Source organism: Solanum pennellii, chromosome 4 (assembly GCF_001406875.1).
Source record: "Solanum pennellii chromosome 4, SPENNV200".
Taxonomy (NCBI): domain Eukaryota; kingdom Viridiplantae; phylum Streptophyta; class Magnoliopsida; order Solanales; family Solanaceae; genus Solanum; species Solanum pennellii.
The window spans coordinates 5,820,490-5,832,563 of record NC_028640.1 but is presented as its reverse complement, the minus strand read 5'-3'; the positions used below and the strand labels follow the sequence as shown (position 1 = coordinate 5,832,563).

The window sequence follows — 12,074 nt, the reverse complement described above, 5'->3', positions numbered from 1 at the left end:
TTTGCCCTTTCATAGAGTGAAAGGAAATTAATCAAAGACAGACTAAAAACAGAGTTTATTAAGAGTTAAATATCTTTATTAGAGAACTTCAAACAATACGGTTACTACTTAATCAACACAAAGTGGTAAGAAAAGTAATTTTTAAGTTGATACTAATATAGTTAAGCGATTTTTTATTTTTTTTTTAAAAACGAAATTTATGGAATGAAAAAACAAAAACAATGACACTATTTTGTTCTACATCCATATTTATAGCCACAAAACTATGTTTGAAATGCACAAACAGAAACAAGAATAAATCTAATATATATATAATATATATACACTCACCACGTAATATTGCACTAGATATATCGATGTTTTGCCCATTAATCCTTGAATGCAATTGTCAAAGACCTTCAAGTCTTAAAAAGGTTGCACATTGGTGCATTGTAGAAGAGCTTCATATCTAACATCACGTTTCAACTTTTAACACTTTGTTTGGATGGTTGTTACATATCGCTTGATAATGTATTATATTGTCTTGACCAATGCTACAACGTTTGGATAAATTGCATCATGTTCTGTCGTTACACAATGCCACACATGAGCAATTTGAAGGACAAATCTATAAGAAAAGTAGGGTACATAGACCTTACCCTTATGTTATGGAGATAGAGAGACTGTTTTCAAAAAAATCCTCGGCTCAAGTATCGCATAACAAAGCAGTGTAAATAATGAATTAAAACATTTCTTAGCAACAAGAAGATCACTACATTTCTTGGTAAATTGAATAACAAATCAAAACTTTATAAAGAGTTTTGCCTCAAATATGGTTGAATTATCTACAGATATAGGCACCATGTATTCACCAAGCATAAGAGATATGCTACACTTAATGCTAAGACTGCCCACTCATTCTTACAAGCTGCACAGGTATAAACCTACAACAACCAAATATTAACACTTTATATAGACAACGTTTTCGGATTTATAGAGCACCTTAAAATGAAATCCAAAAGACTTTGAGGTTCAGCCGCGCCCCAAGAACCTTGCTGACACATCTACGAGCTCCAAATAGTGTCCGATCAGCAGAGGTAACCCCTGCAGAAAAGAAACGAGAAGTTAAGGTTAAGAGAACTTTCAGCCAAGTTAACTATCAGACTTGACAAGATAATAACTTCTAGCTTGGACACATTGATGTTCTGAGAATGGAAAAGGGAATAAGCAAATTTTCTTTTGGACACATTGATGTTCTGAGAATGGGAAAGGGAATAAGCAAATTTTCTTTCGTATAGTCTTGGTGATAAATTTGAGGGCAGGGGATGACAGAGGCGGATCCAGGATTTACGATTTATGTGTTCCACCTTCAAGGTTCTTATCATTGAACCCATTGTATTTTTGAAATCATGGGTTCAACAACAAGAAACCCAGTGTTAGTCCCATTAGGAGGGTCTAGAGAGGGTAGAGTGTACACAAACCTTACTCATACCTCGAGGAGGTAGAGAGGCTGCTTCTGGAAGACCCTCAGCTCGAGTAACGAGCATCAGAGTACATTGGGTTTTTTGGTGAACCTAGTACCAATATCTGGATCTGCCTCCGGGGTACGTGATGATTCTAGGAGCAAGAAATTATAGCAACTATGTCTTGAAAAACATTTTTACTTAGCATGTTTTGAATATTCAAAAAGTGCAGAAATGATTTACATTCTCCAGCAAGTTCCCTGGAGTGGTAGAATGAGTATATACCTTAGCAGCCCCAATGCAGAGTTTAGGAACTCGCTCTCACAAGCTTCACTTGAAGAACCTAAAATGTCCGCTGTTAATTAGGTAGTTGAGCAAAAGTACCACTATTTGGGCTACAACCCCCGACCATCATTTTCTCATAAATGGCATATGCACCATCTGGATCACCAGACTTGCTGTACCCTCTAATAAGAGCATTATAAGTAAAAACATCGGGTTCAAGACCGAGTTGCTGAAGTTCTTCATACATCCTTCCGGCCTCCTCCAACATTCCAACAATCCCAAGATTGAATATCAAGGTATTATAGGTATAAAGATTCGGGGTGATTCCTCTGCTTTTCATCTCATCAAGAAGATGCAGCGCTTCCTTCATTTTACCAGATTTCCCAAGACCGTTGATCATAAGGTTGTAAGAAATCAAATCAGGATCAAGACCAGCTGATTTCAGTTCCTCAAAGTAGTGCAAAGCATCGTCCACCTTCCTGGCAGAGCATAAACAATCTACAAGAATGGTGTACGTCTTCAAATCGGGTCTAACTCCTTCTTTATTCATTCTGTTAAAGAGATCACATGCAGCTTTCAGATCACCAGCTTTCCCAAATCCATTTATGAGAATGTTGTAGATAGTGGAATTCGGTCTGCATCCGTAATCCGCCATTTCCTCGAAAAAGTCCTTTGCTTTGTCGAAATTTTTAACCTTCAAAAGCCCATCTATGAGAGGACCATATGTACAAGGAGTCGGTGTAAACCCTACACTTACAAGATCATAGTAAAAATCCATTGCTCTCTCTACTTTATTAGACTTCACCAAACCAGAAATGAGAATATTGTAAGTTATCGCGACCGGCTTACATCCTCTGTGGAGCATCTCCTCATACAGCTCAAAAAGTTCATCAACCTTCCCGGACTTTCCAAGTTCATCAAGAAACAAATTATAGGTATAAACATCTGGGGCACAACCGGCGGAATTTTTCATCTCCTTGAAAAGATGCCACGCCAATTCTTTAAGATTAACATTCAGAAGTCCTTCAACCAAGGGATAATATGATCTTAGTGTTGGACGAATACCGAATTTGTTCTTGAATTTAACAAAAAGATCATGAGCATCAAGGGCTTTCTTTCGCTTGCAAAGGACTCTAATAACAGGCACTATTATTACGTCAGTTTTACAAATATGATACGATGCCAGTTTTTCCGCGAAAGAAATGGAATGATCTAATTCAGCTTCACCCAAAACACCTTCCATCAGTTGCAGCCAAAAGGATCTATCTGACCTAATCAAAGCCTGGTTAACAAAACCGTCCACAATCTTAACAGCATCCTCAACTAAACCGTCTTTCACAAGAATAGGTAGAAGAGCATATACAGTTACACAGTCAGGATACATTTTCTTCTTCATCTGATGGAATAGCAAAAATGCTTCGGTTACCCTTTTTTCTTTGGCCAACCCAAATATTACAGTGTTATAACTGAAAACATCCGGAAAGCAATTTGGTCCTGTCATTTGATAAAGCAATGTCAAGGCCGTGTCAACCTCACCATTCTTGCAAAGACTATCTAAAAGTGTATTGTAAGTGATTGTGTTTGGAGCACACCCGTGAAGAGCCATGCAATCAAGTAACTCATAGGCCTCTCGAATCTTCCCCTCTTTTCCTAATCCAGCCAGTAAAGTGTTGTAGGTCACAACAGTAGGAGTCAGTTTCATATCCTTCAATCTGTAAAACAATGCCCACGCCTCACTAGCCCGACCATCCTTATAAAGTATGTCGATCAATGAATTGACTACAATCACATCAGGATCACAACCACTTTCTATCATTTCGGAGAGTAATTTAATGGCTTCATCAACTTTCCCTGCATTACTATAGCATTTCATCATCATGTTGTAGGTGATAGAATTTGGAACATATCCACTCTCTCTAATTCCATCAAATATCCTTTTCGCCTCTCCAAGCCTTCCCATTTCTGCTACACTATACAAAGATGCATTGCAAGCAACAACGTTAGGCACGATTCCATGAGCTTTCATCTTCTCAAATGTTTCAAGTGCTTTATCAGGCTCACCTGATTTTCCGTAGTAGTCAATAAACAGGATATACGTGTAAGCTGTAACCTCGACTCCAAGAGATTCCATGCTATCAAACAGCTCCAACGCTTCATTAACTCTCTTCTTTCTTAGTAGGCCCCTAATCAATGAATTATAAGTATGAAGATTCGGTAAGATCCCCTTTTCCTTCATTACATCTAATGTAGCAAATGCTTCACTTACCTTACCTACTTTGCACAAAGCATCAACAAGTATGGTAAAAGAGACGACATCTGCTTTATGACCATCAGCCTCCATCCTGTCCAAGAAGTCCCTTACAGAGTCCAAGTCACCACGATCACTAAGCCTATCTAGCAAAGTGATGTAAGTCACTCGATCAGGTTTTTGGCACCCATCTTTCATCCTGAAAAAGACTTCTTTAGCAATATCTAGCTTGCCAGCAATGCAAAGAGAATCAATGAGGACTGTGTAAGTAACAACATCTGGAGCACAACCTTCATCATCCATTCTCTTTAATACAGCACAAGCATCATCGATCTTTCCAGCCCTTCCAAGCACTCTAATGCAAATGGTAAAAGTATAAATATTCGGTCTTAATCCCAGACCCTCCATCTCGCTTAACAGTCTCATGACTGTTTCAGTATCCCTTCTTTTACCACAGGCAACCATTAGCGCAGAGTATGTTTTAAGACTAGGCTTAAGCTTTTCTGAAATCATCCTTCTATAAACCTTTAAAGCTTCCTGCCAAAACCCTGCTTGAAGAATCAAATGAATCAACCCATTGTACGAGTACGCATTCAACACAAACCCTGCTTTCTTCATCCTTTCAAGGGCAAACGGAGCTTCGCGTATCCCTCCCCTTATATGAAGACCCTTGAATATAATCAAATAAGTATCCAAACTCCTATATATTATCTGTTTTTGCATCAAATCAAACACTACCGCCATATCATTAATCCTTTCAAGAACCCTCAAAAACTCCAACATGTAATTACATGTCTTTGTCGTATGCACAACCCTAGGCATCTCCGCTACGGATTTAAACAAAGCTAAAGCCTCAGTTGGTTCCGAAATCGACCTCAAGTTCCTCAATACTCCCTCAGCAGATATGCCATTTCTAGGTTTCCCATTTACCAACACAACATCATTGGAACATTTCATAACAAAACTTGAAAAAACCACATATTTTTTCCTAATTTTATTACAATTCAACAAAGACCCACCTGGGGAAAAATTAAAGTTCCTAGCCAACACAACATCACTGGAACATTTCATAACAAATCTTGAAGAACCCACATGTTTTTTCCTAATTTTATCACAATTCACCACAGACCCACCTGGGAAAAAATTCAAGTTCCCAGCCAACACAACATCATTGGAACATTTCATTACAAATCTTGAAGAACCCACATGTTTTTTCCTATTTTTATCACAATTTAACCACCCATTACCACTTGTAGATTGTCTAGTCTCAGTAACAGATACACAATTGAAATTATTGCAGCAAATTGCTGAGGAGCTAAGTACAATCACACCCATGGAAAAAAGAAAGTAAATTTATATGCAAAAACTTACATGAGAACAATCTGAACAAGTTCTGCATAAGAAATGTATAATCATGAGGCAAAAAAGATTGCTTTTTGGCTGATTATGGAGTTGGGACTGAAGTAAACATGTGGGTTGGAATTTTGAGTGAGGATGAGGAATTTGTGGGATAAAATTTTAGTGCATTTTGCTTGGATTTAGGAAAATAAGGGGGAAAAGTGAAAAAAAGGAAAGTTTTTTCTTTTCTTTCGGAGGAGGAGCCCCGACTAAATTCGAATATTTATTTCATGTTCATTAGGGATGACGTATGGGTGGACACACATATCGGAAAATCAAAAAATCAATTATGTGTCAGGTTTTTTTATTCGGAACTTTGATTCTTTCGTTCGAAGTTTGATATAAGGGTCCCGAAACCACGATGCATCAAAGATCTAAAGTTTCAGAGACACATGTTAACTATACTAAGGTTCTATTACCTCTCAACTGATTTTCTTTTTTTGTAATTTTGTACATCTTTTGACTTACGTGACACACTTGACTCTACATAGTTAAGGCGTGTAAGAAATACATGGATGTCACTCGAGAGATACTTGACTTATATGGCATACTCCGTGACTTCACACTGTGAAGGCGTGTGAGAGATATTTGAATGCCACATAAAAAATATTTAATCTACATGATATACTCCGTAACTCCACTCATATTGTATGAAATAATTTTTTTTATTTAAACTAAATTTGGAGGCACAAAAATTTCATTCAGAAAGAGAATGACTATCTTTTTCATTGAGCAGTGAAGAAATTTTTAGTTTTATTATAAAGTTATGTTATTAAACTTTCGGTATTCTTTGCCTATAATTCAATCCTATAACAGGACAATCAATCAATGATTATTTAAAGTGTAAATTCAGTAGTCTGTTAACAAATATTATTTCCATAATAATTGAAGATTATTTATGTGAGCAAGACTAAATAGCCAGTAGGGATATATTAGTCGAATTGTATTTTTTGTTAATTTTTTTTTAAAGAATTGTGCAGAATCATAATAAAAAGAAATGAGGAATAATTTTACATTTAATTTCTAATTTATTTTTTATCATTAATTATAGTCATTTTTTAATTATATTTTATAAGATATTATATTTATTATTCCTGTCTCCAATTAATTATCATCTTTTGAATTGATACACCTATTTAAAAAACAATAATTGACATAATGAGTTTACTATTTTACCCATAATAATAATAAAGTGAATGAATTAAAAATTTTAGATTTTCAAGAAATTCTACTTTTTTCAAAGTAATTTATTGAGGATATAATAGGTAAAAAAAATTTTGTTCTTTTTTTATTTATCAAAATGGACAAGTAATTAAAGACAAATAAAAAAAAAAGTGAACAAGGATAGAGGAAATATATTCAAATAATGATATAGTAAAATTATTATTCTATTTTTATATTTTCTTAAGAAGTATGCGGAGTCAATACTTGATATATATTATAGATTGTTTATTTTAAATTGAGGGCCAGAATTCAATTTTTATTCTTGTAGTATTTTATCCTATTTTTTCTTCTTTGCCTCCATTTTTTTTTAAAAAGGGAAAGAAATGACAAAATGAAAAAAGTCATTATAAGATAATTAATCAAACCAATCAATTAAGTTATTATAACTTATTTGATAAAACGTTATTAAAAAAATTAATAATAAAGGACAAATATAGTATATATATTTGTATCATTATGTTAAACACTTTTTAAGTTTCGACAAAACGTTTATATAATATATACATAGAAATCACTAAAATTATAAAAATAATTTATTTTTCAATATATAATTTTTTAAAACATGATAATAAGTTAACATAATTAATTTCTTGATTTTAAAATATCGCAATATATCTAAATTAAATTATATATATATAGCAATTTTCATTTCCATCTTCTCAGTAACAAACTTGTACCATACAGTTATGGCGGAAGAGTAGAGAAAAAGTGAAATTCCATTGTTGAAACTCCATTAACACAACTCATCGAAGCTTTTTTTTTTCTTGTGATTCATACATTTAGGTTTTCAAAAATGGAAGAAGGAGCTGTTTCAGTTGTAGACAAGTTAAAATCCTTTGCAAAATCTACGCAGGATTTGGCTTCCGTCGTATTCCGCAACCGCGAAGTTTCCAATCCGGTAAATTAACTGTGTATTTTCTTTTTCCGGTTAATTTTGGGCTACAATGTGGCCAAGCTGTCAATGAAGACTAGGTGATTTCTTGCTATCTGTCTTAGTTTGATGGTTAGAGTAAACTGGTGCTTGTTGCTTGTGTGAGTTGTTAGACAATAACGCTAGTGATTTCTTGCTATTTGTTTTAGTGTTGGTGGATAGAGTTACATGGTGTGAGTTGTTAGACAATAACACTAGTGATTTCTTGCTATTTGTTTTAGTGTTGGTGGATAGAGTTACATGGTGTGAGTTGTTAGACAAAGACACTAGTGATTTCTTGTTATCTGTTCTAGCTTTGATTGATAGAGTTACGTGATGCTTGTTGCTTGTATGAGTTGTTTACAAAAATATTACTGATTGCTTGTTATCTGTTCTATCTTTGATGGACAAATTTACTTGATGCTTGTTGTTTGTGTGAGTTGTTAGACAAAAACACTAGTGATTTCTTGTTATCTGTTCTTCTAGCTTTGATGGATTGCTTGTGTGAGTTGTTACAAAAACATTATTGATTTTTTGTTATCTGTTTTATCTTTAATGGACAAATTTACTTAATGCTTGTCGATTGTGTGAGCTGTTAGACAAAAAATACTGGTGATTTCTTGCTATCTGTCTTAGTCTTGGTGGTTAGAGTTACCTAGTGTTTGTTGCTTGTGTGAGGTATTAGGTATCTTGTGGAACTAGTTGATGTGCTTGAAAGTTGACTACGATTATCAAAAGAGATAATATAGAGAGGGGTAAGCTGTGTATACAGTACCCTTCCTAGATCCCAATTGTGTGATTATACTGGGTATGATGTTGTTTTCAAGTATTAGTTCGGATGCATTTCATTTTTTCCCTATGCAACATTTCTGTTGGGATGGACACTAGATGTTCTTTTTGTTTTTGTTTCTTTTAACAATGGTATTTAGGGGTTCCTCGACTAACAATGGTATTGATTAGCTTTGTCCCAAAATATTTAGGTTGATGGAAAGAACTTACTTAGTTTTGCACATGTCATGATTAGGATTGGAACCTTACTTCCCTAGATTGTTAAAAAGAGGAAGGTTGAGGGACTTGTTCTTAAGTCACAGATTCGAGCCCTGTGCCAAGTGAACTAACTACTAAGTCCTGTAATTAAGTTGAGAAGTATAGAGACTAAAGGGGAAAGTACATCATCCGTGAGTTTTGAAGGCTATGGTGTTGGCCCATAGGGCTGGCTCCTTAAGAAGTTCAGTCATAAAAGAAAATTGTTAAAATGGCTCTGTGGGGCCACCCTACTGGGACAGGTTTGATAGATGTTTTGGGAAAAAGAGAACAGCATTGGATCACATATATATTGTATTCAAGTTTTCCCAACCTAGATCCTAAAAGAATGTGCAGAAAGAATGTGCCGTAAGAGTTATATAGAGTGAGGAATCCAAACAAGTATGAAATTGAACATTTCTTCAAGATAACAGTTACTCCTTCATGTGAATCTTATTTGAAGCAAATGAATATCTAAAGGCAGAACAGTAAAAGTTATGAAAATGTTACTTCTTATGTGAGCATGGTAGTTTTGGCTCTTTTTAGAAGGTGAGATTGTGCGCATCCCTACTTTTGTACTATTGACCTAAAGTGGGTATATCTGTTACCTGTTATGCAACGTTCAACTGCGGAACAGTGTCCTTAGGAAGTACTCAGAGCTTGAGCAGTCAAATTCTTACTTTGCCAGCTACCACAAGCTTTGTAATTGGGCTCTGCTTTACTCTGATGGGTCTCTTAAGTATGAGAAGGCTCTGGCTGTGTACACTAACCTCATCTAGTTTCTGCAAGTTCGTCTATTTTTTCCCATCTTTTCCTGTCATTTCCATTGTTGCTAGATCAAAGTCTTTTATGTTTTCTATCTGCTGTATGACGATGCCTGTATTATGTGGCTTCCCAGGAAATAATATTGAATAAAGAGTTTACATATGTAAAGAAAAATATCATTTAATGATCCTTTTACTTATCGAAAGAAAAAAAAATGTACCTATCCAAATTTATTTTGACATAGTTCGGTTGAGATTTGTCACTCTCATTAGCTGTAGGATATCACTGTTTCCCAACTCTACTCCCCTCGCGAAGCTTTAGTTTGACATATTTGCTAATTCTTATGTAGAAACTGCCTGTATGATGGTTCTTTACAACTCTTCCAATAATATCATTTACAGATTGAGATCTTGAAGAGATTGCAGCGAGAAGCTTTTTCAGATATTATGAAGCTAAGAGATAGACAAGAGAAGTTGGAGCGAGAGCTTGCATTCTTTAAATCTTCTAAAGGAAGTCCATTCCAAGAAACTAGCACTCACGTAAGAGGAGAATTTGATGCTGTGGGTGCACTGTTGATGATCGGTACCATTGATGAATCCAAATGCGATGCAATTGAAAATGCAATTAGGACTGGTATTGATTCTAGGCTGACTTTTGAAACAACTATCCGTGAAAAGGATACACTTGTAGCAGAGTTTGTTGGCAGCGAAAGAGGCCAAAAGAGTATCCTGGGTAGTCCACTTTCCTTAGCAAAAGTTCTTTATGCAGCACATATCAGTGATTGGTGTACTGCAGTTGCCATTCCAGTCGGTGGTCGATGCAGAGATGTTGCAGTACCTACAAGTTCACGTGAGGTAAATGCTTTTGAATACTGAATGTGCTTTCTTATTTGTGATCATAGTTATCAATTCCATGTTCGATTCTTTTTGGTATTGTCAGTATCACCAATAAGTTGCAAAAGTAATAAGGTCAAAAGTTTTGTTACCGGCCTCCCAAAAAAAGGTTAGGTTGAAATACCTGTAAAAGGAAGTTGCAGATGTACTCGCTAAAACCAAAAGAAAATATTGAGTTGCTGATCTGTTGTGCAAAAGTTCTCGCACTTATTAGGAATGAGGAATGACAAGAAATCAACAGGTTGGCAAGGAAGATTTTGTGGGGGGAGGGAGGTCATAACAAGGAAGAAAAAGTTGCCTTAATGTGTAGCCTAGAATAACAATTTTTTTGCGGAATTTTGCAGGAAAGGGGGCTGACTGACTATTCATCTTTTGTGCCGCCCCTGTTGAATCAGCTAAATGGTAGTGGAATCTCTGTGATGATTAAAAAATCAAATATTGCTGCCTGCTTGGCTCAGTTTTTCTCTGCATTGCCACCACAGCCTGGTAGTCAACTGTATTGTTTTGGCACTTTTGGTCAAGTTGTTTGCCAACTTTCAAGCAATTCAAAACTATCAATCTTGGGCATACACAAAATGGCCAATCTATCACGTCCACAGCCTGAACTCGCAGCTATGTCGTTGCCTTTTAGTTTTTTACAACGGTCAGGGCATCCTGATGCGGCCTTGGTGGAAAACGGCCTCTTAGATGGGTTACTTGCCATGACCCTAGAGTCAGAAGTTTATGAAAGTACAAAAATTGGTGGCTGGGTACAGATAAAAAGATCAAATCCCAAATATTTGCAGTGGGCAGTTACCATGTCTGATACCTCTGTGGATGATTTTGGATGGGGATTGAGCCTTGGTGGTTTGCAACATGGTTCAGAAAAGTGGAACCATTTTCAAGTTGAAAGCTTTCTCAATTTCAAAGTAGGAAAGAAGTGCAAGTTGCAACCAGGTCTACTCTACGTGATGAATGAAGGAACCACTCCTTTTCCTGCATTGATGTTCCGCACTAGTTGGTCCTTATGAAGTGTGCAAGCTAGCTCAGACACCACGACTGGACATAAGAAAAACACTCCCCTGAACAATATATCTCACTCTCCCCTTATAATAGAGATACCATTTAGCAACTCCCACACAAAATAGAAAAGAAGAGAAACATTTTGTCTACTCCAACAGTATTCACTTTAGTAATAAATTTTAGTCCAAGCAGTCAATAGGATTAAGTTTTGTTCTCTCCATATGAACTGTTTGGCCAAGCTTTTAGAAGAACATTTTTTTGGTCAAAATGAAGTTTCAGGAAATTGTATTCTGTGAACATAGCACTTTATCATTGGCTAAATGATTTGAGTAACACTTTTATTGACAAAGGTAAGGATAATGTTCGTTGACGTTAAATTCTCTCCGGACTTCATTTGTGAGATTATACTAAATATGTTATTGTTTATGTTATTGTTTAGATAAATAATTTATTACTCTAGTGACCATTTTGTGAGTGTTACATTACTGAGAAGATATAAAGAATCACTTTATGGTTTGTGTTGTTTAAATTAATACATAATCTGAAATATTTATCATATGAAATTATAGTCAACTTTTTAAATTTTATTTAATAGGAGTATTAAGGGGTAGACACTAGAGAGGCTAATTTTATAGATCCTCTTGTCATTGAAATAGGATCGCAAGAAAAATATAACAATCAAATAGCAAGATACAAAGCAAATGAAACAATAATAAGAAGAGGAAAGGAGGGGGCTAGCCCTCTTCTATATAGTTGAAGTTGTGTCAAAGTTTTATCTAGTCCCTTTCTTTCTAGTTTTTTTGGGTACTACCCTTACCCCCTTTGACTTCTTCTACAGTCAACCTCTCACATCTTCTAACTAAAAAGTTCTGTTTAGCCCTCCC

General features: G+C 35.5%; 2 protein-coding genes across 2 annotated transcripts; one reads left to right on the top strand and one right to left on the bottom strand.

The window, feature by feature from the left end:
- Positions 1–710: 710 nt before the first annotated feature.
- On the bottom strand, positions 711–5,525 carry LOC107017802 (pentatricopeptide repeat-containing protein At4g31850, chloroplastic). Its single transcript, XM_015218071.2, has 2 exons — positions 1,728–5,525; positions 711–1,083 (listed from the first exon to the last, which is right to left on the bottom strand). The coding sequence occupies exon 1, from the start codon at positions 5,308–5,310 to the stop codon at positions 1,801–1,803; it is 3,510 nt and encodes a 1,169-aa protein (XP_015073557.1). The 5' UTR covers positions 5,311–5,525; the 3' UTR covers positions 711–1,083; positions 1,728–1,800.
- Positions 5,526–7,262: 1,737 nt separating this feature from the next.
- On the top strand, positions 7,263–11,560 carry LOC107016057. Its single transcript, XM_015216531.2, has 3 exons — positions 7,263–7,495; positions 9,697–10,149; positions 10,533–11,560. The coding sequence occupies exons 1-3, from the start codon at positions 7,391–7,393 to the stop codon at positions 11,196–11,198; spliced, it is 1,224 nt and encodes a 407-aa protein (XP_015072017.1). The 5' UTR covers positions 7,263–7,390; the 3' UTR covers positions 11,199–11,560.
- The last annotated feature ends 514 nt before the right edge of the window (positions 11,561–12,074 follow it).